We start from the raw sequence: 26,250 nt of genomic DNA, 5'->3' as shown, positions 1-26,250 counted from the left end.
TCTCCAACAGTATTAAAACATGATGGGACCTAGTTCTGGGACCTCTGTCTCCTCTCCAACAGTATAAAAACATGATGGGACCTAGTTCTGGGACCTCTGTCTCCTCTCCAACAGTATTAAAACATGATGGGACCTCTGTCTCCTCTCCAACAGTATTAAAACATGATGGGACCTAGTTCTGGGACCTCTGTCTCCTCTCCAACAGTATTAAAACATGATGGGACCTAGTTCTGGGACCTCTGTCTCCTCTCCATTCAGCAGTATTAAAACATGATGGGACCTCTGCCTCCTCTCCAACAGTATTAAAACATGATGGGACCTAGTTCTGGGACCTCTGTCTCCTCTCCAACAGTATTAAAACATGATGGGACCTCTGTCTCCTCTCCAACAGTATTAAAACATGATGGGACCTAGTTCTGGGACCTCTGTCTCCTCTCCATTCAGCAGTATTAAAACATGATGGGACCTAGTTCTGGGACCTCTGTCTCCTCTCCAACAGTATTAAAACATGATGGTACCTCTGTCTCCTCTCCAACAGTATTAAAACATGATGGGACCTAGTTCTGGGACCTCTGTCTCCTCTCCATTCAGCAGTATTAAAACATGATGGGACCTAGTTCTGGGACCTCTGTCTCCTCTCCAACAGTATTAAAACATGATGGTACCTAGTTCTGGGACCTCTGTCTCCTCTCCATTCAGCAGAATTAAAACATGATGGGACCTCTGTCTCCTCTCCATTCAGCAGTATTATAACATGATGGTACCTAGTTCTGGGACCTCTGTCTCCTCTCCATTCAGCAGTATTATAACATGATGGTACCTAGTTCTGGGACCTCTGCATCCTCTCCGTTGAGCAGAGCCTGGGCCAGTTCATAGTAAAGCTGGTAGGAGGATTGGATTAGTGTACGACCGTACCACACCTTGTTCACCGTCAGGGACTGGGCATCCAGGTCCCACATGACGCTCATGGCATACCTGGACACACGGACACGCACAGAGGGACACACGGACACACACAGAGGGACACACGGACACGCACAGAGGGACACACGGACACGCACAGAGGGACACACGGACACGCACAGAGGGACACACACAGAGGGACACACACAGAGGGACACACGGACACGCACAGAGGGACACACACAGAGGGACACACGGACACACACAGAGGGACACACACAGAGGGACACACACAGAGGGACACACACAGAGGGACACACGGACACGCACAGAGGGACACACACAGAGGGACACACGGACACACACAGAGGGACACACACAGAGGGACACACGGACACACACAGAGGGACACACACAGAGGGACACACACAGAGGGACACACACAGAGAGACACACACAGAGGGACACACGGACACGCACAGAGGGACACACGGACACACACAGAGGGACACGCACAGAGGGACACACACAGAGGGACACACACAGAGGGACACACACAGAGGGACACACACAGAGGGACACACGGACACACACAGAGGGACACACACAGAGGGACACACGGACACACACAGAGGGACACACACAGAGGGACACACGGACACACACAGAGGGACACACGGACAGCTGTTAATGAGGCAGGGACATACGGCCTCAGACTACTGGATAGTTCCAACCAACGTTATGAGACCTAAGACTAAATGAATCATCCTGAGAAACTTCACTGAGGTTGACAGAGCAGAGGTCAGAGGTCAGTGTGTTGTGGTGTAAGTAGGTGTTGTTCCTACACCTGTTCACTCCTCCCAGCAGAGAGCAGATGTCAGTGGTCGGTGTGTTGTGGTGTCAGTAGGTGTTGTTCCTACACCTGTTCACTCCTCCCAGCAGAGAGCAGATGTCAGAGGTCGGTGTGTTGTGGTGTCAGTAGGTGTTGTTCCTACACCTGTTCACTCCTCCCAGCAGAGAGCAGATGTCAGAGGTCGGTGTGTTGTGGTGTAAGTAGGTGTTGTTCCTACACCTGTTCACTCCTCCCAGCAGAGAGCAGATGTCAGAGGTCGGTGTGTTGTGGTGTCAGTAAGTGTTGTTCCTTCACCTGTTCACTCCTCCCAGCAGAGAGCAGAGGTCAGTGTGATGTAGAGTTGGTCTCTCACCTGTCCACCCCTCCCAGCAGAGAGCAGAGGTCAGCACTGAGGACAGCAGGCAGCATGTCATACCTGCGGTCGGCCAGGTAGTACGTGGTGGCCCTGAGAACATGACAGAAGACAGACGTGTCAGAACTGTTGACTTTTGGGGAAGTGGGTATTCCAGGGTCACTTTAAGGGAGGAGATATCCAACAGTGGGTTAACTGCCCCTGAGGGCAGGGTCGCCTAGCGGTTAGAGCGTTGGACTAGTAACCGAAAGGTTGCAAGTTCAAACCCCCGAGCTGACAAGGTACAAATCTGCCGTTCTGCCCCTGATAACACAGTTAACCCCACTGTTCCTAGGCCGTCAATTGAAAATAAGAATTTGTTCTTATTCTTAAGATATATGTCCTTCGAAGAGGGGGAAGATATATGTCCTTCGAAGAGGAGGAAGATATATGTCCTTCGAGGAGGAAGATATATGTCCTTCGACGAGGAGGAAGATATATGTCCTTCGAGGAGGAAGATATATGTCCTTCGAGGAGGAAGATATATGTCCTTCGACGAGGAGGAAGATATATGTCCTTCGTCGAGGGGCAAGATATGTCATTCGAAGAGGAGGAAGATATATGTCCTTCGAGGGGGAAGATATATGTCCGTCGAGGGGGAAGATATATGTCCTTCGACGAGGGGGAAGATATATGTCCTTCGACGAGGGGGAAGATATATGTCCTTCGAAGAGGAGGAAGATATATGTCCTTCGACGAGGGGGAAGATATATGTCCTTCGACAAGGAGGAAGATATATGTCCTTCGACGAGGAGGAAGATATATGTCCTTCGAGGAGGAGGAAGATCTATGTCCTTCGACGAGGAGGAAGATATATGTCCTTCGACGAGGAGGAAGATATATGTCCTTCGACGAGGGGGAAGATATATGTCCTTCGACGAGGGGGAAGATATGTCCTTCGAAGAGGGGGAAGATATATGTCCTTCGATGAGGAGGAAGATATATGTCCTTCGACGAGGGGGAAGATATATGTCCTTCGACGAGGAGGAAGATATATGTCCTTCGACGAGGGGGAAGATATATGTCCTTCGAGGAGGAAGATATATGTCCTTCGACGAGGAGGAAGATATATGTCCTTCGACGAGGGGGAAGATATATGTCCTTCGACGAGGAGGAAGATATATGTCCTTCGTCGAGGGGCAAGATATATGTCCTTCGACGAGGAGGAAGATACATGTCCTTCGACGAGGAGGAAGATACATGTCCTTCGACGAGGAGGAAGATATATGTCCTTCGACGAGGAGGAAGATATATGTCCTTCGACGAGGAGGAAGATACATGTCCTTCGACGAGGAGGAAGATATATGTCCTTCGACGAGGAGGAAGATACATGTCCTTCGACGAGGAGGAAGATACATGTCCTTCGACGAGGAGGAAGATATATGTCCTTCGACGAGGAGGAAGATATATGTCCTTCGACGAGGAGGAAGATACATGTCCTTCGACGAGGAGGAAGATATATGTCCTTCGACGAGGAGGAAGATATATGTCCTTCGACGAGGAGGAAGATATATGTCCTTCGACGAGGAGGAAGATATATGTCCTTCGACGAGGGGGGGGTGGTGGGGGAGTTAATACATGTTTTCCTTATTTAAATAGAGGGAGGACCTGGCACATGCCTCACAGACACTCAAACACATTCACTCCCTCCCTCTCCCTCTCACCTAGCGCGGGCCTCCAGGTCTGTCAGCGACCCCTCTTTAACAAAGTGTGTGACGTCAGCGATGTGAACGCCCAGCTCTAACCTCTCACCCCCCGGGCCGGGGGGGAGGCTGCGTATGGACAGGGTGTCGTCTACGTCCTCACAGCCCCGAGGGTCGATGCTGAACACCAGGTGGGTTTGTCTCAGATCCCGTCTGGTAATCACCTCAGCGGGGTCGACCGACCAGGGGCTCTCAGGGGAGGACACTGGCATCTCACCAAGCTAGAAACACACAAACAGATACGCAGTGACGCATACATCAACATACAGAGACATGTAGACACACACAACAAGAAATATACATTTAAAAAGCCTCATTTCGACATAAGTACTCCGCTGCATCTACAGGGTCTCCCAACAGGACACATTTATGGAAGTAAGGACAACAATTTACATCTTCGTGCAAAGACTGACTTTACTATACCCTAACTGGATACAGATCTCTATGAGGACGGTGTATTATACTATAACTGGATACAGATCTCTATGAGGACGGTGTATTATACTATAACTGGATACAGATCTCTATGAGGACGTTGTATTATACTATACCCTACCTGGATACAGATCTCTATGAGGACGGTGTATTATACTATACCCTACCTGGATACAGATCTCTATGAGGACGGTGTATTATACTATACCCTACCTGGATACAGATCTCTATGAGGACGGTGTATTATACTATAACTGGATACAGATCTCTATGAGGATGGTGTATTATACTATAACTGGATACAGATCTCTATGAGGATGGTGTACTATACTATACCCTACCTGGATACAGATCTCTATGAGGACGGTGTATTATACTATACCCTACCTGGATACAGATCTCTATGAGGACGGTGTATTATACCCTACCTGGATACAGATCTCTATGAGGACGGTGTATTATACTATAACCTACCTGGATACAGATCTCTATGAGGACGGTGTATATTATACTATAACTGGATACAGATCTCTATGAGGACGGTGTACTATACTATAACTGGATACAGATCTCTATGAGGATGGTGTATTATACTATAACTGGATACAGATCTCTATGAGGACGGTGTATTATACTATAACTGGATACAGATCTCTATGAGGACGGTGTATTATACTATAACTGGATACAGATCTCTATGAGGACGGTGTATTATACTATACCCTACCTGGATACAGATCTCTATGAGGACGGTGTATTATACTATAACTGGATACAGATCTCTATGAGGACAGTGTATTATACTATACCCTACCTGGATACAGATCTCTATGAGGATGGTGTATTATACTATAACTGGATACAGATCTCTATGAGGACAGTGTATTATACTATACCCTACCTGGATACAGATCTCTATGAGGACGGTGTATTATACTATAACTGGATACAGATCTCTATGAGGATGGTGTATTATACTATAACTGGATACAGATCTCTATGAGGACGGTGTATTATACTATAACTGGATACAGATCTCTATGAGGACGGTGTATTATACTATAACTGGATACAGATCTCTATGAGGACGGTGTATTATACTATAACTGGATACAGATCTCTATGAGGATGGTGTATATTATACTATAACTGGATACAGATCTCTATGAGGATGGTGTATATTATACTATAACTGGATACAGATCTCTATGAGGACGGTGTATTATACTATAACTGGATACAGATCTCTATGAGGACGGTGTATTATACTATAACTGGATACAGATCTCTATGAGGACGGTGTATTATACTATAACTGGATACAGATCTCTATGAGGACGGTGTATTATACTATAACTGGATACAGATCTCTATGAGGACGGTGTATTATACTATAACTGGATACAGATCTCTATGAGGACGGTGTATATTATACTATAACTGGATACAGATCTCTATGAGGACGGTGTATTATACTATAACCTACCTGGATACAGATCTCTATGAGGACGGTGTACTATACTATAACTGGATACAGATCTCTATGAGGACGGTGTACTATACTATAACTGGATACAGATCTCTATGAGGACGGTGTATTATACTATACCCTACCTGGATACAGATCTCTATGAGGACGGTGTATTATACTATAACTGGATACAGATCTCTATGAGGACGGTGTATTATACTATAACCTACCTGGATACAGATCTCTATGAGGACGGTGTATTATACTATAACTGGATACAGATCTCTATGAGGACGGTGTACTATACTATACCCTACCTGGATACAGATCTCTATGAGGACGGTGTATATTATACTATAACTGGATACAGATCTCTATGAGGACGGTGTATTATACTAGAACTGGATACAGATCTCTATGAGGACGGTGTACTATATTATATATTATACCTGTGCCTCAGAGAAGGGAGGTACGTGGATGCAGTTCTCTATGAGGATGGTTTGGACCTCAGTCTCCAGCTCCCCAGCCCGGCCCAGAACCCTGACACTGTGTCCGTTAGGGTAGAGGGAGGTGCTGTCCCACGAGTCCAGACGAACTATCACCCGGTGATCCTAGAGAGACGGAGGAGATGACAGGCTTCATGTCCTTTCAACAGTCAGAGACTTAAAGCAAGTTCACCTGATTCAACCACTCTACTAATCATCAAGTCCTTAGTCTGACCTGTAGTTTGTCAGCCTGTTGGGTGCTGATTCGGATCTTAGGGATGCGTTGGTCCCAGGGCGTGGCCAGGATACGCTGGGAGTTCCTGCTCTGTGATTGGGTCTCCTCCTTGGGGGGAAAGGTCACAACATAGTCCCTCCAGTTCCTCTGAAGGATCCCTACCACACGACCTGGAGGGAGGAGGGGGGGAGAGAGGGAAAAGAGAGAGAGGAGAGGGAGGGAGACGAGAGAGAGGAGAGGGAGAAGGACGAGAGAGAGGAGGGGAGAGAGAGGGATAAGAGAGAGAGGAGAGGGATGGGAGAGAGAGGAGAGGGAGGAAGAAGGAGGGAGGGGAGAGAGGAGAGGGAGGAAGAAGGAGGGAGGGGAGAGAGGAGAGGGAGGAAGAAGGAGGGAGAAGAGAGAGGAGGTGGAGAGAGAGAAGGAGAAGAGAGAGAGGAGGGGGAGAGAGTAAGAGAGAGAAGGAGAAGATAGAGAGGAGGGGGAGAGAGGAAGAGGAGAGAGAAGGAGAAGATAGAGAGGAGGGGGAGAGAGGGAGAAGAGAGAGAGGAGGGGGAGAAGGTGTGAGAAGAGAGAGAGGAGGGGGAGAAGGAGGGAGAAGGAGGGGGAGAAGGAGGGAGAAGAGAGTGAGGAGGGGGAGAGAGGGAGAAGAGAGAGAGGAGGGGGAGAGAGGGAGAAGAGAGAGAGGAGGGGGAGAGAGGGAGAAGAGAGAGAGGAGGGGGAGGTGTGAGAAGAGAGAGAGGAGGGGGAGAAGGAGGGAGAAGGAGGGAGAAGAGAGTGAGGAGGGGGAGAGAGGGAGAAGAGAGAGAGGAGGGGGAGAGAGGGAGAAGAGAGAGAGGAGGGGGAGAGAGGGAGAAGGGAGAGAGGAGGGGGAGAGAGGGAGAAGAGAGAGAGGAGGGGAGAAGAGAGAGAGGAGTAAATACTGTAATACTGTATACTGTATGTTCTGTCTAGTATCTCATCCATTCAGTCTAGGAAACACAGAGATGAGTAATTGAGACATTAGGTCAGTAGTGTGTGTGTGTGTGTGTGTGTGTGTGTGTGTGTGTGTGTGTGTGTGTGTGTGTGTGTGTGTGTGTGTGTGTGTGTGTGTGTGTGTGTGTGTGCGTGTGTGTACCTGTGGCCATGGGTTGGCTCTGTGTCTCGTCTCCCTTCTCCTCCCCCTGTCCCTCCGTCAGGGCCGTGGTTCTCCCCCTCCACTCCCCCTTCGGCAACAGCTCCACGGCAACCATATCGCCGTGCACCGCCCGGTTACGATTCCTCCCCCCACACACCAGCACATCACTGTTCAGCTCTGGGAGAGGATGTACAGTGACACATGCTGTTGTGTTGTTTTGGCTCTGGTCCTCCAGCACTTTGGATTTGAAATGATATGACGATGATGTGCAGACTGGCAGCTTTCATTTGAGGGCATTTTTCATCGATATATTTGTGTACAGGGGGCGGCAGGGTAGCCTAGTGGTTAGAGTGGAGGGGCGGCAGGGTAGCCTAGTGGTTAGAGTGGAGGGGCGGCAGGGTAGCCTAGTGGTTAGAGCGGAGGGGCGGCAGGGTAGCCTAGTGGTTAGAGCGTTGGACTAGTAACCGGAAGGTTGTAAGTTCAAACCCCCGAGCTGACAAGGTACAAATCTGTCGTTCTGCCCCTGAACAGGCAGTTAACCCACTGTTCCCAGGCCGTCATTGAAAATAAGAATTTGTTCTTAACTGACTTGTCTTGTTAAATAAAGGTAACAACAACAAAAAACATAGTCCCCCCATTTTAGGGGACCAAACGTTTTGGGACAAATTCACTTCTATTTGTATTACAGTTGTAAAAAAAGTGAAGTATTTGGTTCATGGTACTCAATGACGACATCAAGCTTGTGACTCTACACATTTGCCGTTTGTTTTGGTTAATAATGTTTGATTGTAAAATAAGAATAGTCTACATTGATGTGGAACCGACCCTGACTAAGGACAATCCTGAATGTGAATAATGATGAGTGAGAAAGTTACAGACATGCTAACCTCCCCCTAACAATAACAGAGGAGATTAGCATGTTATATCATACCCCCAAGACATGCTAACCTCCCCCCTATTACAATAACAGAGGAGATTAGCATGCTATATCATACCCCCCAAGACATGCTAACCCTCCCCCATATTACAATAACAGAGGAGATTAGCATGTTATATCATACCCCCAAGACATGCTAACCCTCCCCCCTATTACAATAACAGAGGAGATTAGCATGTTATATCATACCCCCCAAGACATGCTAACCTCCCCCTATTACAATAACAGAGGAGATTAGCATGTTATATCATACCCCCAAGACATGCTAACCTCCCCCCTATTACAATAACAGAGGAGATTAGCATGTTATATCATACCCCCCAAGACATGCTAACCTCCCCCTATTACAATAACAGAGGAGATTAGCATGTTATATCATACCCCCAAGACATGCTAACCTCCCCCTATTACAATAACAGAGGAGATTAGCATGTTATATCATACCCCCAAGACATGCTAACCTCCCCCCTATTACAATAACAGAGGAGATTAGCATGTTATATCATACCCCCCAAGACATGCTAACCTCTCACCATTACAATAACAGAGGAGATTAGCATGTTATATCATACCCCCCAAGACATGCTAACCTCCCCCTATTACAATAACAGAGGAGATTAGCATGCTATATCATAGCCCCCAAGACATGCTAACCTCCCACTATTACAATAACAGAGGAGATTAGCATGTTATATCATACCCCCAAGACATGCTAACCTCCCCCTATTACAATAACAGAGGAGATTAGCATGCTATATCATACCCCCAAGACATGCTAACCTCCCCCCTATTACAATAACAGAGGAGATTAGCATGCTATATCATACCCCCAAGACATGCTAACCTCCCCCCTATTACAATAACAGAGGAGATTAGCATGCTATATCATACCCCCAAGACATGCTAACCTCCCCCCTATTACAATAACAGAGGAGATTAGCATGTTATATCATACCCCCCAAGACATGCTAACCTCCCCCCTATTACAATAACAGAGGAGATTAGCATTTTTAAGTGGGTGTGATATTTGTGTGTCTGTAACCTTCTTAATAAACTCAACTGGGTCAGAACGTCTGCAGGTACTCCTGAACATAGAAACAGAATCTCATTATGCCCTGATTGACTTGAATGGGCAGGGCCAGTTCTACTCATTCTAGTTCTGTGCTCCTGAAGACCAAGAGACACGCACAAGGTAATGGTACACTGGCTGATAATATAGGAGATGTTTTATCCTGTGTTTAGTAGGTGTAGGCTATGTGATCCCTGCGGGGGAATTGAACCCACAACCTTACGCTAAAGGTCGAACAGAACAGTTTGAGGTCATAGGTCGGTTTTGTTGTGGAACTCACCTGAGCTCTTGTTAGAAGAGCCCTCAAAGCGGACGAAGGCTTCATGCTGGGCCCTGTGCTTGTTCACATTCAGAGTGCCCTGGAATGGAGGGACAGAGAGAGAGAAGACTTAGTACCCTGGAATGGAAGGGAGAGACAGAAGACTTAGTGCCCTGGAATGGAAGGACAGAAGACTTAGTACCCTGTAATGGAAGGGAGAGACACAGAAGACTTAGTACCCTGGAATGGAAGGACAGAAGACTTAGTACCCTGGAATGGAAGGGCAGAAGACTTAGTACCCTGGAATGGAAGGACAGAAGACTTAGTACCCTGGAATGGAAGGACAGAGAGACAGAAGACTTAGTACCCTGGAATGGAAGGGCAGTAGACTTAGTACCCTGGAATGGAAGGGCAGAGAGACAGAAGTTACAGTGTGCTTCTGAGCACACACACACACACACACACACACACACACACACACACACACACACACAGTCATGCCCCCTCCACCTGCCTGTATGTATCGGCCAGACTTAATGCCAGCCTGCAGGACCTCGGCAGGCAGGTGTTCAGTGTACTCTCTCTCCGTCCCCTCGCTCCCTTTCTCCTGCAGGGACTGAGCGATGGAGCAGTACAGCTCCAGGGCAGCCTGCAGCTCCGGCCAGAACGTCTGCAGGTACTCCTGAACATAGAAACAGAATCTCATTATGCCCTGATTGACTTGAATGGGCAGGGACAGTTCTACTCATTCTAGATCTGTGCTCCTTAAGACCAAGAGACACGCACAAGGTAACGATACACTGGCTGGTAATATTAGGAGATGTTTTATCCTGTGTTTAGTAGGTGTAGGCTATGTGATCCCTGCGGGGGAATTGAACCCACAACCCTGGGTCTCACTCTTACCAACCACACAGGACCGACAACATAGTATACACTATACCAACGGAATGAAAACTGATCTGAACCCAACCTGGCTTCTTGTATGGGTCCTTTTGACTGATGTTCCCTGAGGTTCCATTACCCAGGTATTCACCTATAGAGGAGTATTCAGCAGGGTTCTCATTACCCAGGTATTCACCTATAGAGGACCAGTATTCAGCAGGGTTCTCATTACCCAGGTATTCACCTATAGAGGAGTATTCAGCAGGGTTCTCATTACCCAGGTATTCACCTATAGAGGAGTATTCAGCAGGGTTCTCATTACCCAGGTATTCACCTATAGAGGTTCAGTATTCAGCAGGGTTCTCATTACCCAGGTATTCACCTATAGAGGAGTATTCAGCAGGGTTCTCATTACCCAGGTATTCACCTATAGAGGTTCAGTATTCAGCAGGGTTCTCATTACCCAGGTATTCACCTATAGAGGACCAGTATTCAGCAGGGTTCTCATTACCCAGGTATTCACCTATAGAGGAGTATTCAGCAGGGTTCTCATTACCCAGGTATTCACCTATAGAGGTTCAGTATTCAGCAGGGTTCTCATTACCCAGGTATTCACCTATAGAGGAGTATTCAGCAGGGTTCTCATTACCCAGGTATTCACCTATAGAGGTTCAGTATTCAGCAGGGTTCTCATTACCCAGGTATTCACCTATAGAGGAGTATTCAGCAGGGTTCTCAATACCCAGGTATTCACCTATAGAGGAGTATTCAGCAGGGTTCTCATTACCCAGGTATTCTCCTATAGAGGAGTATTCAGCAGGGTTCTCATTACCCAGGTATTCACCTATAGAGGAGTATTCAGCAGGGTTCTCATTACCCAGGTATTCACCTATAGAGGTTCAGTATTCAGCAGGGTCCTCATTACCCAGGTATTCACCTATAGAGGTTCAGTATTCAGCAGGGTTCTCATTACCCAGGTATTCACCTACAGAGGTTCAGTATTCAGCAGGGTTCTCATTACCCAGGTATTCACCTACAGAGGTTCAGTATTCAGCAGGGTTCTCAATACCCAGGTATTCACCTATAGAGGTCCAGTATTCAGCAGGGTTCTCATTACCCAGGTATTCACCTATAGAGGTTCAGTATTCAGCAGGGTTCTCATTACCCAGGTATTCACCTATAGAGGAGTATTCAGCAGGGTTCTCATTACCCAGGTATTCACCTATAGAGGTCCAGTATTCAGCAGGGTTCTCATTACCCAGGTATTCACCTATAGAGGTTCAGTATTCAGCAGGGTTCTCATTACCCAGGTATTCACCTATAGAGGAGTATTCAGCAGGGTTCTCATTACCCAGGTATTCACCTATAGAGGTTCAGTATTCAGCAGGGTTCTCATTACCCAGGTATTCACCTATAGAGGTTCAGTATTCAGCAGGGTTCTCATTACCCAGGTATTCACCTATAGAGGAGTATTCAGCAGGGTTCTCATTACCCAGGTATTCACCTATAGAGGAGTATTCAGCAGGGTTCTCATTACCCAGGTATTCACCTATAGAGGTTCAGTATTCAGCAGGGTTCTCATTACCCAGGTATTCACCTACAGAGATTCAGTATTCAGCATACCATGGATTCATCTATAGAGGTTCAGTATACCATGGATTTATCTTTAATCATGTTAGCACCATTGAAGGGCAATGGGACAGAACAGGCATTTGGGTACTTGGTGTGTACTATAGTGTTGTACCTGTGTACAGAGGAAGTAGACACCACAGTTGAGGCTGTGTGTACTATAGTGTTTACCTGTGTACAGAGGACATAAACACCACAGTTGAGGCTGCATGTACTATAGTGTTTACCTGTGTACAGAGGAAGTAGTTACCACAGTTGAGGCTGTGTGTACTATAGTGTTTACCTGTGTACAGAGGACATAAACACCACAGTTGAGGCTGTGTGTACTATAGTGTTTATCTGTGTACAGAGGAAGTAGTTACCACAGTTGAGGCTGTGTGTACTATAGTGTTGTACCTGTGTACAGAGGAAGTAGTTACCACAGTTGAGGCTGTGTGTACTATAGTGTTGTACCTGTGTACAGAGGACATAAACACCACAGTTGAGGCTGCGTGTACTATAGTGTTTACCTGTGTACAGAGGACATAAACACCACAGTTGAGGCTGCGTGTACTATAGTGTTTACCTGTGTACAGAGGAAGTAGTTACCACAGTTGAGGCTGTGTGTACTATAGTGTTTACCTGTGTACAGAGGACATAAACACCACAGTTGAGGCTGTGTGTACTATAGTGTTGTACCTGTGTACAGAGGAAGTAGTTACCACAGTTGAGGCTGTGTGTACTATAGTGTTTACCTGTGTACAGAGGACATAAACACCACAGTTGAGGCTGTGTGTACTAGTGTTGTACCTGTGTACAGAGGACATAGACACCACAGTTGAGGCTGTGTGTACTATAGTGTTGTACCTGTGTACAGAGGAAGTAGTTACCACAGTTGAGGCTGTGTGTACTATAGTGTTGTACCTGTGTACAGAGGACATAAACACCACAGTTGAGGCTGCGTGTACTATAGTGTTTACCTGTGTACAGAGGACATAAACACCACAGTTGAGGCTGCGTGTACTATAGTGTTTACCTGTGTACAGAGGAAGTAGTTACCACAGTTGAGGCTGTGTGTACTATAGTGTTTACCTGTGTACAGAGGACATAAACACCACAGTTGAGGCTGTGTGTACTATAGTGTTGTACCTGTGTACAGAGGAAGTAGTTACCACAGTTGAGGCTGTGTGTACTATAGTGTTTACCTGTGTACAGAGGACATAAACACCACAGTTGAGGCTGTGTGTACTATAGTGTTGTACCTGTGTACAGAGGAAGTAGTTACCACAGTTGAGGCTGTGTGTACTATAGTGTTGTACCTGTGTACAGAGGACATAAACACCACAGTTGAGGCTGCGTGTACTATAGTGTTTACCTGTGTACAGAGGAAGTAGTTACCACAGTTGAGGCTGTGTGTACTATAGTGTTGTACCTGTGTACAGAGGACATAAACACCACAGTTGAGGCTGTGTACTATAGTGTTGTACCTGTGTACAGAGGACATAAACACCACAGTTGAGGCTGTGTGTACTATAGTGTTGTACCTGTGTACAGAGGACATAGACACCACAGTTGAGGCTGCTGTACTCTGCCACAGCGGTCTGGTCTTCAGTGATCATCACTACTGGCTTCAGCCCTGCCAGGTGGTCATGGTACCACACCGCAGCTTGATACACACACCTACGGTGGAGGGAGACGAGGACACACCTGCGTTACCATACACATACAGATACACAGAGTGATGCCTGAACACACACAATTCCAATGTACGTATTATGTACCTACAAATGGCAACAAACTTGACTTGCATTAACTGGCTTAATATTGGGTTTTACAGTCAGAGGAGGAGGATGAAGAGGAGGGTGAAGGCAGAGGAGTAGGAGAAGGAGGAAGAAGGCGGAGGAGGATGAAGGTAGAGGAGGATGTAGGTAGAGGAGGATGAAGAGGAGGATGAAGGAGGAGGAGTAGGAGAAGGAGGAAGAAGGTGGAGGAGGATGAAGGTAGAGGAGGATGAAGAGGAGGGTGAAGGCAGAGGAGTAGAAGGAGGAAGAAGGCAGAGGAGGATGAAGAGGATGATGAAGGAGGAGGATGAAGGCAGAGGAGGATGACGGTAGAGGAGGATGAAGGTAGAGGAGGATGAAGGCAGAGGAGGATGAAGGTAGAGGAGGATGAAGGTAGAGGAGGATGAAGGCAGAAGAAGGCGGAGAAAGAAGAAGGCAGAGGAGGATGAAGAGGATGATGAAGGAGGAGGATGAAGGCAGAAGAAGGCGGAGAGAGAAGAAGGCAGAGGAGGATGAAGGCGGAATAGGATAAAGAGGATGAAGGCAGCGAGGATGAAGAAGGAGGAGGATTTTAATTTGATTTATTTTACCAGTCAAGTCAGTTAAGAACAAATTCTTATTGACAATGACGGCCTAGGAACAGTGGGTTAACTGCCTTGTTCAGGGGCAGAACGACAGATTTTTACCTCGTCAGCTCAGGGATTCGATCTAGCAACCTTTCAGTTACTGGCCCAACACTCTAACCACTAGGCTACCTGCCACCCCAGGATGAAGGAGGAGGATGACGATGAAGGAGGAGGATGAAGGCGGAGGATGAAGACGGAGGAGGTGGTGTAGGAAGGCCACTCACCTGGTCTGCCATTTGTCCTGCGGCTCTCCCTTTTCTCTGGGGCAGTAGGAATACTCCTGGAACTCGTTGGCAAACAGGATACAGTGATGACGGGGGTCCTTCAGCAAGCTGCGTAGCCGGTTGTACTGCCTGATAGAAACAATTCATTTTCTACTCAAAGTGCATCATTTTGCTGATATAAAGAGGGATAAAACAAATACCTTAAAATAGTAGACAAGACATAAACAACGTAAAAGATAACAAGAAATCGCAGAGAGGGCAACTCATGAAGTATGGTCTCATGTAGTACCATGAAGTATGGTCTCATGAAGTACCATGAAGTAGGGTCCTAGATTTGACACCAGCTACAGCAGTAGCTTTAAAGTACTTACGTTAAAAAATACTTTAAAGTACTTAGGTAAAAAATACTTTAAAGTACTTAAGTAAAAAATACTTTAAAGTACTTAGGTAAAAATACTTTAAAGTACTTAAGTAAAAATACTTTAAAGTACTTACGTAACAAATACTTAAAAGTACTTAAGTAAAAAATACTTTAAAGTACTTACGTAAAAAATACTTTAAAGTACTTAAGTAAAAATACTTTAAAGTACTGCTTAAGTAGTTTTTTGGGGTTATCTGTACTTTACTATCGTCACGTTCGTTGAATGGAGGATGTGATGTGAATACGTTCTTCTTTTTAACGAAATGAAGAACACTTAAACAAACTTTACAAAACAACAAAACGAACGTGAAACTATATATAAACAAATGCAGACACAGGCACTAACACATAGACAATAACCCACGAAATACTACCCAAGGAATATGGCTGCCTAAATATGGTTCCCAATCAGAGACAATGATAAACAGCTGCCTCTAATTGAGAACCAATCTAGGCAACCATAGACATACATAACACCTTGACTACTAAACCCCAATAGACATACAAAACCCCTAGACAGGGCCAAACACATACATCAGTTACTGTCACACTCTGACTTAACCAAAATAATAAAGAAAACAAAGAATACTAAGGTCAGGGCGTGACAACTATTTATAGTTTTGACAACTTTAACGTCCTTACATTCCTAAAGAAAATGATGTATTTTTTATTCCATGCATTTTCCCTGACACCTAAAAGTACTCGTTCAATTTTTAAATGCTTAGCAGGACAGGAAAATTGTCTAATTCGCACACTTGTCAATAGAACATCCCTGGTCGTCACTACAGCCTCTGATCTGGTGGACTCACTAAACACATGCTTGGTTTGTAAATGATGTCTGGGTGTTGGAGCGTGCCCCTGGCTATTTGTAAATTAAAAACACAAGAAAATGATTCCGTCTGGTTTGCTTTATATAAGGAATTTAAATGATTTATACTTTGACTTTTGATACTTCAGTATATTTTAGCAATTATATTTATTTGTAATACTTTAAGTATATTTAAAACCAAATACTTTCAGACTTTTAAGTAGTAAGTAGTTAAGTAGTATTTTACTTTACCTCTACTCAGGTATGACAGTTGTGTACTTTTTCCACCACTGCTAATAACCTTGTAGCCTAATAACCTTGTAGCCTAATAACCTAGTAACCTACAGTATGTAGCCTAATAACCTGGTAGCCTAATAACCTTGTAGCCTAATAACCTCGTAGCCTACAGTATGTAGCCTAATAACCTTGTAACCTACACTATGTAGCCTAATAACCTCGTAGCCTAATAACCTTGTAGCCTAATAACCGTGTAGCCTACACTATGTAGCCTAATAACCTCGTAGCCTAATAACCTTGTAGCCTACAGTATGTAGCCTAATAACCTCATAGCCTACAGTACGTAGCCTAATAACCTCATAGCCTAATAACCTTGTAGCCTACCGTATGTAGCCTAATATCCTTGTAGCCTACAGTATGTAGCCTAATAACCTCGTAGCCTAAAAACCTCGTAGCCTACAGTAGGTAGCCTAATAACCGTGTAGCCTACAGTATGTAGCCTAATAACCTCGTAGCTTAATAACCTTGTAGCCTAATACCTTGTAGCCTACAGTATGTAGCCTAATAACCTCGTAGCCTAATAACCTTGTAGCCTAATACCTTGTAGCCTACAGTATGTAGCCTAATAACCTCGTAGCCTACAGTATGCAGCCTAATAACCTCGTAGCCTAATAACCTTGTAGCCTAATAACCGTGTAGCCTACAGTATGTAACCTAATAACCTACAGTATGTAACCTACAGTATGTACCCTAGCAACCTGCAGTATGTAGCCTACAGTATGGGACCTTGTTGCCTACAGTATGTAGCCTAATAACCTAGTAACCTACAGTATGTATCCTAATAACCTAGTAACCTACAATATGTATCCTAATAACCTAGTAACCTACAGTATGTAGCCTAATAACCTAGTAACCTACAGTATGTAGCCTAATAACCTAGTAACCTACAGTAATAACCTAGTAACCTACAGTATGTAGCCTAATAACCTTGTAGCCTAATAACCTTGTAGCCTACAGTATGTAGCCTAATAACCTTGTAGCCTAATAACCTTGTAGCCTAATACCTTGTAGCCTACAGTATGTAGCCTAATAACCTAGTAACCTACAGTAATAACCTAGTAACCTACAGTATGTAGCCTAATAACCTCGTAGCCTAATAACCTTGTAACCTAATAACCTTGTAGCCTACAGTATGTAGCCTAATAACCGTGTAGCCTAATAACCTTGTAGCCTAATAACCTCGTAGCCTAATAACCTCGTAGCCTAATAACCTCGTAGCCTACAGTATGTAGCCTAATAACCGTGTAGCCTACAGTATGTAGCCTAATAACCTCGTAGCCTAATACCTTGTAGCCTACAGTATGTAGCCTAATAACCTTGTAGCCTACAGTATGTAGCCTAATAACCTCGTAGCCTAATAACCACGTAGCCTAATAACCTCGTAGCCTAATAACCACGTAGCCTAATAACCTCGTAGCCTACAGTATGTAGCCTAATAACCTTGCAGCCTAATAACCCTTTAGCCTACACTATGGGACCTTGTAGCCTACAGTATGTATCCTAATAACCTAGTAACGTACAGTATGTAGCCTAATAACCTGGTAACCTACAGTATGTAAACTACAGTATGTAACCTAATAACCTACAGTATGTAACCTACAGTATGTACCCCAGCAACCTGCAGTATGTAGCCTACAGTATGTAACCTTGAAGCCTACAGTATGTATCCTAATAACCTAGTAACCCACAGTATGTAACCTAATAACCTACAGTATGTAACCCACAGTATGTAACCTAATAACCTACAGTATGTAACCTACAGTATGTACCCTAGCAACCTGCAGTATGTAGCCTACAGTATGTAACCTTGTAGCATACAGTATGTAGCCTAATAACCTTGTAGCCTACAGTATGTACCCTAGCAACCTGCAGTATGTAGCCTACAGTATGTAACCTTGTAGCCTACAGTATGTAGCCTAATAACCTAGTAACCTACAGTATGTACCCTAGCAACCTGCAGTATGTAGCCTACAGTATGTAACCTTGTAGCCTACAGTATGTAGCCTAATAACCTAGTAACCTACAGTATGTACCCTAGCAACCTGCAGTATGTAGCCTACAGTATGTAACCTTGTAGCCTACAGTATGTAGCCTAATAACCTTGTAGCCTACAGTATGTACCCTAGCAACCTGCAGTATGTAGCCTACAGTATGTAACCTTGTAGCCTACAGTATGTAGCCTAATAACCTAGTAACCTACAGTATGTAGCATAATAACCTTGCAGCCTACAGTATGTAACCTACAGTATGTAGCCTAATAACCTAGTAACCTACAGTATGTAGCCTAATAACCTAGTAACCTACAGTATGTAGCCTAATAACCTTGTAGAATACAGTATGTGATAACCCACAGTATGTGATAACCCACAGTATGTGATAACCCACAGTACGTGATAACCCACAGTATGTAATAACCCACAGTATGTGATAACCCACAGTATGCGATAACCCACAGTATGTGATAACCCACAGTATGTGATAACCCACAGTATGTGATAACCCACAGTATGTGATAACCCACAGTACGCGATAACCCACAGTACGTGATAACCCACAGTACGTGATAACCCACAGTACGTGATAACCCACAGTACGTGATAACCCACAGTATGTGATAACCCACAGTATGTGATAACCCACAGTATGTAATAACCCACAGTATGTGATAACCCACAGTATGTGATAACCCACAGTATGTGATAACCCACAGTATGTGATAACCCACAGTATGTGATAACCCACAGTATGCGATAACCCACAGTATGCGATAACCCACAGTATGTAATAACCCACAGTATGTGATAACCCACAGTACGTGATAACCCACAGTATGTGATAACCCACAGTATGTGATAACCCACAGTATGTGATAACCCACAGTATGTGATAACCCACAGTATGTAATAACCCACAGTATGTGATAACCTACAGTATGCGATAACCCACAGTATGTGATAGCCCACAGTATGTGATAACCTACAGTATGTGATAACCCATAGTATGTGATAACCTACAGTATGTGATAACCCACAGTACGTGATAACCCACAGTACGTGATAACCCACAGTATGTGATAACCCACAGTATGTGATAGCCCACAGTACGTGATAACCCACAGTATGTGATAACCCACAGTATGTAATAACCCACAGTATGTGATAACCCACAGTATGTAATAACCCACAGTATGTAATAACCCACAGTATGTGATAACCCACAGTATGCGATAACCCACAGTATGTAATAACCCACAGTATGTAATAACCCACAGTATGTGATAACCCACAGTATGTAATAACCCACAGTATGTAATAACCCACAGTATGTGATAACCCACAGTATGTAATAACCCACAGTATGTGATAACCCACAGTATGTAATAACTCAACACAGATCTTTCCTACCAACAGGATAGCGTGTCAGTGGGTATAACAGAGTCTCCCTGACTCAGCGGTTCATCCTGGGGTCCCCTGTGTGTTGTAGTGAATAGAGCTCTGCAATTTAACCAACTACACAGCATGACATCAGCACAACACACACACACACACACACACACAAACCGAAGACTCTGAAAAGTGAAGCCTCGTCACGTTAACGATGCAACAGATTTATAAAACGGGAGCTAACGGAAACAAAAGGAGACGAGGACGAGGACTACTGAAAGCCTACCGGGACTGTTATTTACACCAAGTCATCAACTCTGGACAACAACTAACACCAATGTGTGTGTGTATTGTATAAGTAGCGTCTGCTGTACACTGTTAGAAGTGGATACATTATTCATCCACAGGCTACATCCTGTTTAAGCTTGATCAGCATCGCCGTGCTGTAATGAGGTTGTGCTTTTACCCACTCTCGATAGGTGGATTTCTATTGAAGGTAACACGGAGGAAGTTGCCCTCTACGTGTCACTCGATCACCTCCGACGAGGACTTGAGCCTACACCTCACGTCGTCTCAGAGAGGTCGCGGCATGGCCGCCGCTGTGCGGATGCCTAAAGAGCTGTCCCCGAGGCGGTGTTGAGGGTGCGCCATTGGCTATTTAGGTCTACTACACCTGTGTCCTCCACTATGATAGATATGTCACAATGTGTAGGTATAACACACCTGTGTCCTCCACTATGATAGATATGTCACAATGTGTAGGTATAACACACCTGTGTCCTCCGCTATGATAGATATGTCACAATGTGTAGGTTTAACACACCTGTGTCCTCCACTATGATAGATATGTGTCCTCCGCTATGATAGATATGTCATAATGTGTAGGTATAACACACCTGTGTCCTCCGCTATGATAGATATGTCACAATGTGTAGGTTTAACACACCTGTGTCCTCCACTATGATAGATATGTGTCCTCCGCTATGATAGACATGTCATAATGTGTAGGTTTAACACACCTGTGTCCTCCGCTATGATAGATATGTCACAATGTGTAGGTTTAACACACCTGTGTCCTCCACTATGATAGATATGTGTCCTCCTCTATGATAGATATGTCACAATGTGTAGGTTTAATACACCTGTGTCCTCCGCTATGATAGACATGTGTCCTCCACTATGATAGATATGTGTCCTCCTCTATGATAGACATGTGTCCTCCGCTATGATAGATATATCACAATGTGTAGGTATAACACACCTGTGTCCTCCGCTATGATAGATATGTGTCCTCCGCTATGATAGATATGTCACAATGTGTAGGTTTAATACACCTGTGTCCTCCGCTATGATAGATATGTGTCCTCCACTATGATAGATATGTCATAATGTGTAGGTTTAACACACATGTGTCCTCCGCTATGATAGATATGTGTCCTCCGCTATGATAGATATGTGTCCTCCTCTATGATAGATATGTGTCCTCCACTATGATAGATATGTGTCCTCCACTATGATAGATATGTGTCCTCCTCTATGATAGATATGTGTCCTCCACTATGATAGATATGTGTCCTCCACTATGATAGATATGTGTCCTCCTCTATGATAGATATGTGTCCTCCTCTATGATAGATATGTGTCCTCCACTATGATAGATATGTGTCCTCCGCTATGATAGATATGTGTCCTCCTCTATGATAGATATGTGTCCTCCACTATGATAGATATGTGTCCTCCTCTATGATAGATATGTGTCCTCCTCTATGATAGATATGTGTCCTCCTCTATGATAGATATGTGTCCTCCTCTATGATAGATATGTGTCCTCCTCTATGATAGATATGTGTCCGCCACTATGATAGATATGTGTCCTCCACTATGATAGATATGTGTCCTCCTCTATGATAGATATGTGTCCTCCTCTATGATAGATATGTGTCCTCCTCTATGATAGATATGTGTCCTCCACTATGATAGATATGTGTCCTCCTCTATGATAGATATGTGTCCTCCACTATGATAGATATGTGTCCTCCTCTATGATAGATATGTGTCCTCCTCTATGATAGATATGTGTCCTCCTCTATGATAGATATGTCACAATGTGTCGGTTTAATATACATGTGTCCTCCGCTATGATAGATATGCCACAATGTGTCGGTTTAATATACATGTGTCCTCCACTATGATAGATATGTGTCCTCCTCTATGATAGATATGTGTCCTCCTCTATGATAGATATGTGTCCTCCTCTATGATAGATATGTGTCCTCCTCTATGATAGATATGTGTCCTCCTCTATGATAGATATGTGATAGAAACTGCACATTTGGTCAAAAATGAGTTCTGATCCTTGTTCTATACATGAAATACCTGTTTTATCATGTGGACAAATATCCTGCCTCCATTGTGTTGTGTTACGGAGAAAATGGGGGTCAGTTTCTGCAGTAACTGCAAGAAGTTACATTGAAACCAAGGAAAAAGGCCAAAACTGGCATCCCTCACGTCAGCAACTGGCATCACTCACGTCAGCAACTGGCATCACTCACGTCAGCAACTGGCATCACTCACGTCAGCAACTGGCATCACTCACGTCAGCAACTGGCATCCCTCACGTCAGCAACTGGCATCACTCACGTCACTTGGTGTCACTGATCTTTGGGGCTGCAGTGTCTACGGTTTACCTTGGTGTCACTGAGCTATGGGGCTGCAGTCTCTACGGTTTACCTTGGTGTCACTGAGCTATGGGGCTGCAGTCTCTACAGTTTACCTAGGTGTCACTGAGCTATGACCTGCTGTGTCTATGGTTTACCTTGGTGTCACTGAGCTATGACCTGCAGTGTCTATGGTTTACCTTGGTGTCACTGAGCTATGTGGCTGCAGTGTCTATGGTTTACCTTGCTATTATGTATTGTTCTTTGCTGATAAAAGAATCAAACTATTTGTCGTGGAATCGTATTCCAGTGGGTGTACCCAGCAAGAAGGCAGTAACTGCCGTCTAGGGTCAAAGGTCATGTCAGAGGTCAGGGTCAATATGAATAAAAAGTAACCTCGTAGTAAGACAACAGATAAACACATCTGATCTGCCTAAAATTAATTTGGCTGGACCTTGAAGTCATTTTTCTCTGTTTCACTCTATGAGCAGTTACTGTTATTTTGCTTGGTAGGACAGTACTGTTCTGTCCCCATGACAGGGTTATTGGAGAGGTGTAGTTACTCTATTCCCTCTCACTAATGGTAGATGTCTCATTACTACTGTCTGCCCTCCCACTAATGGTAGATGTCTCATTACTACTGTCTGCCCCAACACCAATGGTAGATGTCTCATTTCTACTGTCTGCCCCAACACCAATGGTAGATGTCTCAGTACTACTGTCTGCCCCAACACCAATGGTAGATGTCTCATTACTACTGTCTGCCCTCTCACTAATGTTAGATGTCTCATTACTACTGTCTGCCCTCCCACTAATGGTAGATGTGTCATTACTACTATCTGCCCCAACACCAATGGTAGATGTCTCATTACTACTGTCTGCCCCAACACCAATGGTAGATGTCTCATTACTACTGTCTGCCCTCTCACTAATGGTAGATGTCTCATTACTACTGTCTGCTATCTCAGCAATGGTAGATGTCTCATTACTACTGTCTGCCCTCTCACTAATGGTAGATGTCTCATTACTACTGTCTGCCCCAACACCAATGGTAGATGTCTCATTACTACTGTCTGCCCTCTCACCAATGGTAGATGTGTCATTACTACTGTCTGCCCCAACACCAATGGTAGATGTCTCATTACTACTGTCTGCCCCAACACTAATGGTAGATGTCTCATTACTACTGTCTGCCCTCTCACTAATGGTAGATGTCTCATTACTACTGTCTGCCCTCTCAATAATGGTTCACCAATTTGTAAGTCGCTCTGGATAAGAGCGTCTGCCAAATGACTTAAATGTAAATGTAGATGTCTCATTACTACTGTCTGCCCCAACACCAATGGTAGATGTCTCATTACTACTGTCTGCCCCAACACCAATGGTAGATGTCTCATTACTACTGTCTGCCCCAACACCAATGGTAGATGTCTCATTACTACTGTCTGCCCCAACACCAATGGTAGATGTCTCATTACTACTGTCTGCCCCAACACTAATGGTAGATGTCTCATTACTACTGTCTGCCCCAACACCAATGGTAGATGTCTCATTACTACTGTCTGCCCCAACACCAATGGTAGATGTCTCATTACTACTGTCTGCCCTCTCACTAATGGTAGATGTCTCATTACTACTGTCTGCCCCAAAACCAATGGTAGATGTCTCATTACTACTGTCTGCCCCAACACTAATGGTAGATGTCTCATTACTACTGTCTGCCCCAAAACCAATGGTATGAAGGCCGAGTTACTCAACATGTGTTACAGTAATTATCTATATGTAGGGTGTAGGCATGTAGCTCCTGTACCTGCGTCCTCTGCTGTGTTGGACAGCCTGGCAGGCAGTCTGAGTGAACACTATCCCCTGGATCTCTCTAAACTCCAGAATCTCCATAAAGTCCCTCGCCACGCCTGCATCAGGCATCACATAGTGAGTCACCTCTCCAGACAGCACCTTGCCCTCTGCTGGGACAGAACAGGGAGAGAGAGAGAGGGTTAATCTGTCAACTAATCAATCTAGAAAAGGGATAGTGTATGATGAGGGTGTTTTGAGCAGGTGTACTCTGTCTCTGTTGGTATGAACAGGTTCAGACTCTACCATGTCTTGATGGAGATCATTTTCAAACACAGCAACACTGTTGTCAACAACATCCACGTCTATTCGTAGCTATATGCATTTATGCACAGGTGTCTAAGTCGTCTTATCTACCTTTACTGTAAATACCATCATCATTATTTTATTGCTATTGTACTCGGGAACGAGCTGTTAAAAGGGTGACACGTGTTGTTACGGTGTAACAACTAACATCACGTGACAGTGTGATACAAAGGAGAAACATCATAGTTTACCTTATGCCTTGTTGTAATTTAGCTAGTTAGCATGTTACATTTACGTTTCCCTAAAATGTGACGGACATCAAAAGGAAGACTTATAGAGTATTTTATTTTGTAAAACCTGACTTTACCGTTGGCGCATTGTGCCTGACAGAGAGAGCTGTAGCAGGGAACATGTTCTCTCAAATAATGTTCCCGGACCACACGGACCTTCCGTCCTCGGGAACTCTTCAAATGTAACACCTTCTCGGTCTTAATCATGGTCACCCCGCTTCATAGAAAACGTTTTGGGGACGATTGTTTTTGAAAGATTAGCTGCTGTTGAGAAGACAAGCGGGAACCGATTCCGAAGTTGTAAACAAACCAAGTCCAGGAAGCATACTGCGCAAACGCGGCGGGCTCATCGAGTGACGTCATCAATTCCATAAACACACACACACACACACACACACACACACACACACACACACACACACACACACACACTTTTTCTTACATATTATAAATGCCAGTGTCTTTAGAAAAGCGGAAAACAATATGTTAACATATCCAGTTTAAACCTTTGTTGGATGCAGTGCACTGTCATGAGTGATTTGAATGTGCTTGTATATCCCTGCCCTGACACCAGAAATTAAATTCCCTTTGGAAAAGAAAGTTATTTAAGTCCATTTAAAGCCAAAGCGAATTGCACCGATGATTGATCTCTCAACTGATTCATTGTGACAATATGCAACAGTTTGTTTCTATACCGATGTTAATGTTCTATGCTAATTTTTTTTTTTTTTTAGATATGAGTTAATCAAACTATATAATAATCATATCCAAACCAAGGTGATCTTTTGATGTTATAATTAATTATTATCGTTATATTACGTGATATTGTTTATTTATTTTATTTTATTTTTAATCCCAGGACCCCGTCTCCGTTTTAGGTATCTCTTTATGTAGTGTTGTGTTGTCTCTCGTGTTGTGATGTGCGTTTTCAGGAAGTTACTTTAAATAACAATAACAAATTGAAGAAAAATAAACTGCATCTATTTTCAAACTGACAGCAGAAGCTATTTATGTCAAAAGTGTTTCAATAGTTTTTATTTTGAATAAAAATCCCTATCTGAACTGACTGCTTTCAATCTGAATTGACCCCAGCCCTGGTACTGGAGATGAGAGACGTATCTGAATTGACCCCAGCCCCCTGGTACCGGCGATGAGAGCGTATCTGAATTGACCCCAGCCCTGGTACCGGAGATGAGAGTGTATCTGAATTGACCCCAGCCCTGGTACCGGAGATGAGAGTGTATCTGAATTGACCCCAGCCCTGGTACCGGAGATGAGAGTGTATCTGAATTGACCCCAGCCCTGGTACCGGAGATGA

The 26,250-nt window shown here is 44.4% G+C and overlaps 1 protein-coding gene across 2 annotated transcripts in view; it reads right to left on the bottom strand.

Moving 5' to 3' along the window:
• Window positions 1–25,244, bottom strand: part of LOC135528669 (DIS3-like exonuclease 1) — a 41,375-nt gene extending 16,131 nt beyond the window's left edge. Inside the window, exons 1-12 of one of the 2 annotated variants that reach the window (XM_064957782.1) lie at window positions 25,010–25,244; window positions 24,353–24,509; window positions 14,977–15,105; window positions 13,890–14,025; window positions 10,370–10,537; window positions 9,877–9,955; window positions 7,591–7,767; window positions 6,477–6,646; window positions 6,206–6,367; window positions 3,812–4,071; window positions 2,109–2,201; window positions 821–975 (exon numbers count right to left, since the gene is read on the bottom strand). In XM_064957782.1, coding sequence (XP_064813854.1) covers window positions 821–975; window positions 2,109–2,201; window positions 3,812–4,071; window positions 6,206–6,367; window positions 6,477–6,646; window positions 7,591–7,767; window positions 9,877–9,955; window positions 10,370–10,537; window positions 13,890–14,025; window positions 14,977–15,105; window positions 24,353–24,509; window positions 25,010–25,139 — 1,816 coding nt within the window. In that variant the 5' untranslated portion in view covers window positions 25,140–25,244. The remainder of the gene's footprint in view (window positions 1–820; window positions 976–2,108; window positions 2,202–3,811; window positions 4,072–6,205; window positions 6,368–6,476; window positions 6,647–7,590; window positions 7,768–9,876; window positions 9,956–10,369; window positions 10,538–13,889; window positions 14,026–14,976; window positions 15,106–24,352; window positions 24,510–25,009) is intronic. The other variant, XM_064957783.1, reaches the window with a different exon arrangement.
• Window positions 25,245–26,250: the final 1,006 nt, after the last annotated feature.

The sequence above is a fragment of the Oncorhynchus masou genome, unplaced genomic scaffold, assembly GCF_036934945.1.
Source record: "Oncorhynchus masou masou isolate Uvic2021 unplaced genomic scaffold, UVic_Omas_1.1 unplaced_scaffold_1007, whole genome shotgun sequence".
Lineage (NCBI taxonomy): Eukaryota > Metazoa > Chordata > Actinopteri > Salmoniformes > Salmonidae > Oncorhynchus > Oncorhynchus masou.
The sequence above is the reverse complement of the archived record's forward strand: the minus strand, read 5'-3'. Positions and strand labels throughout refer to the sequence as shown.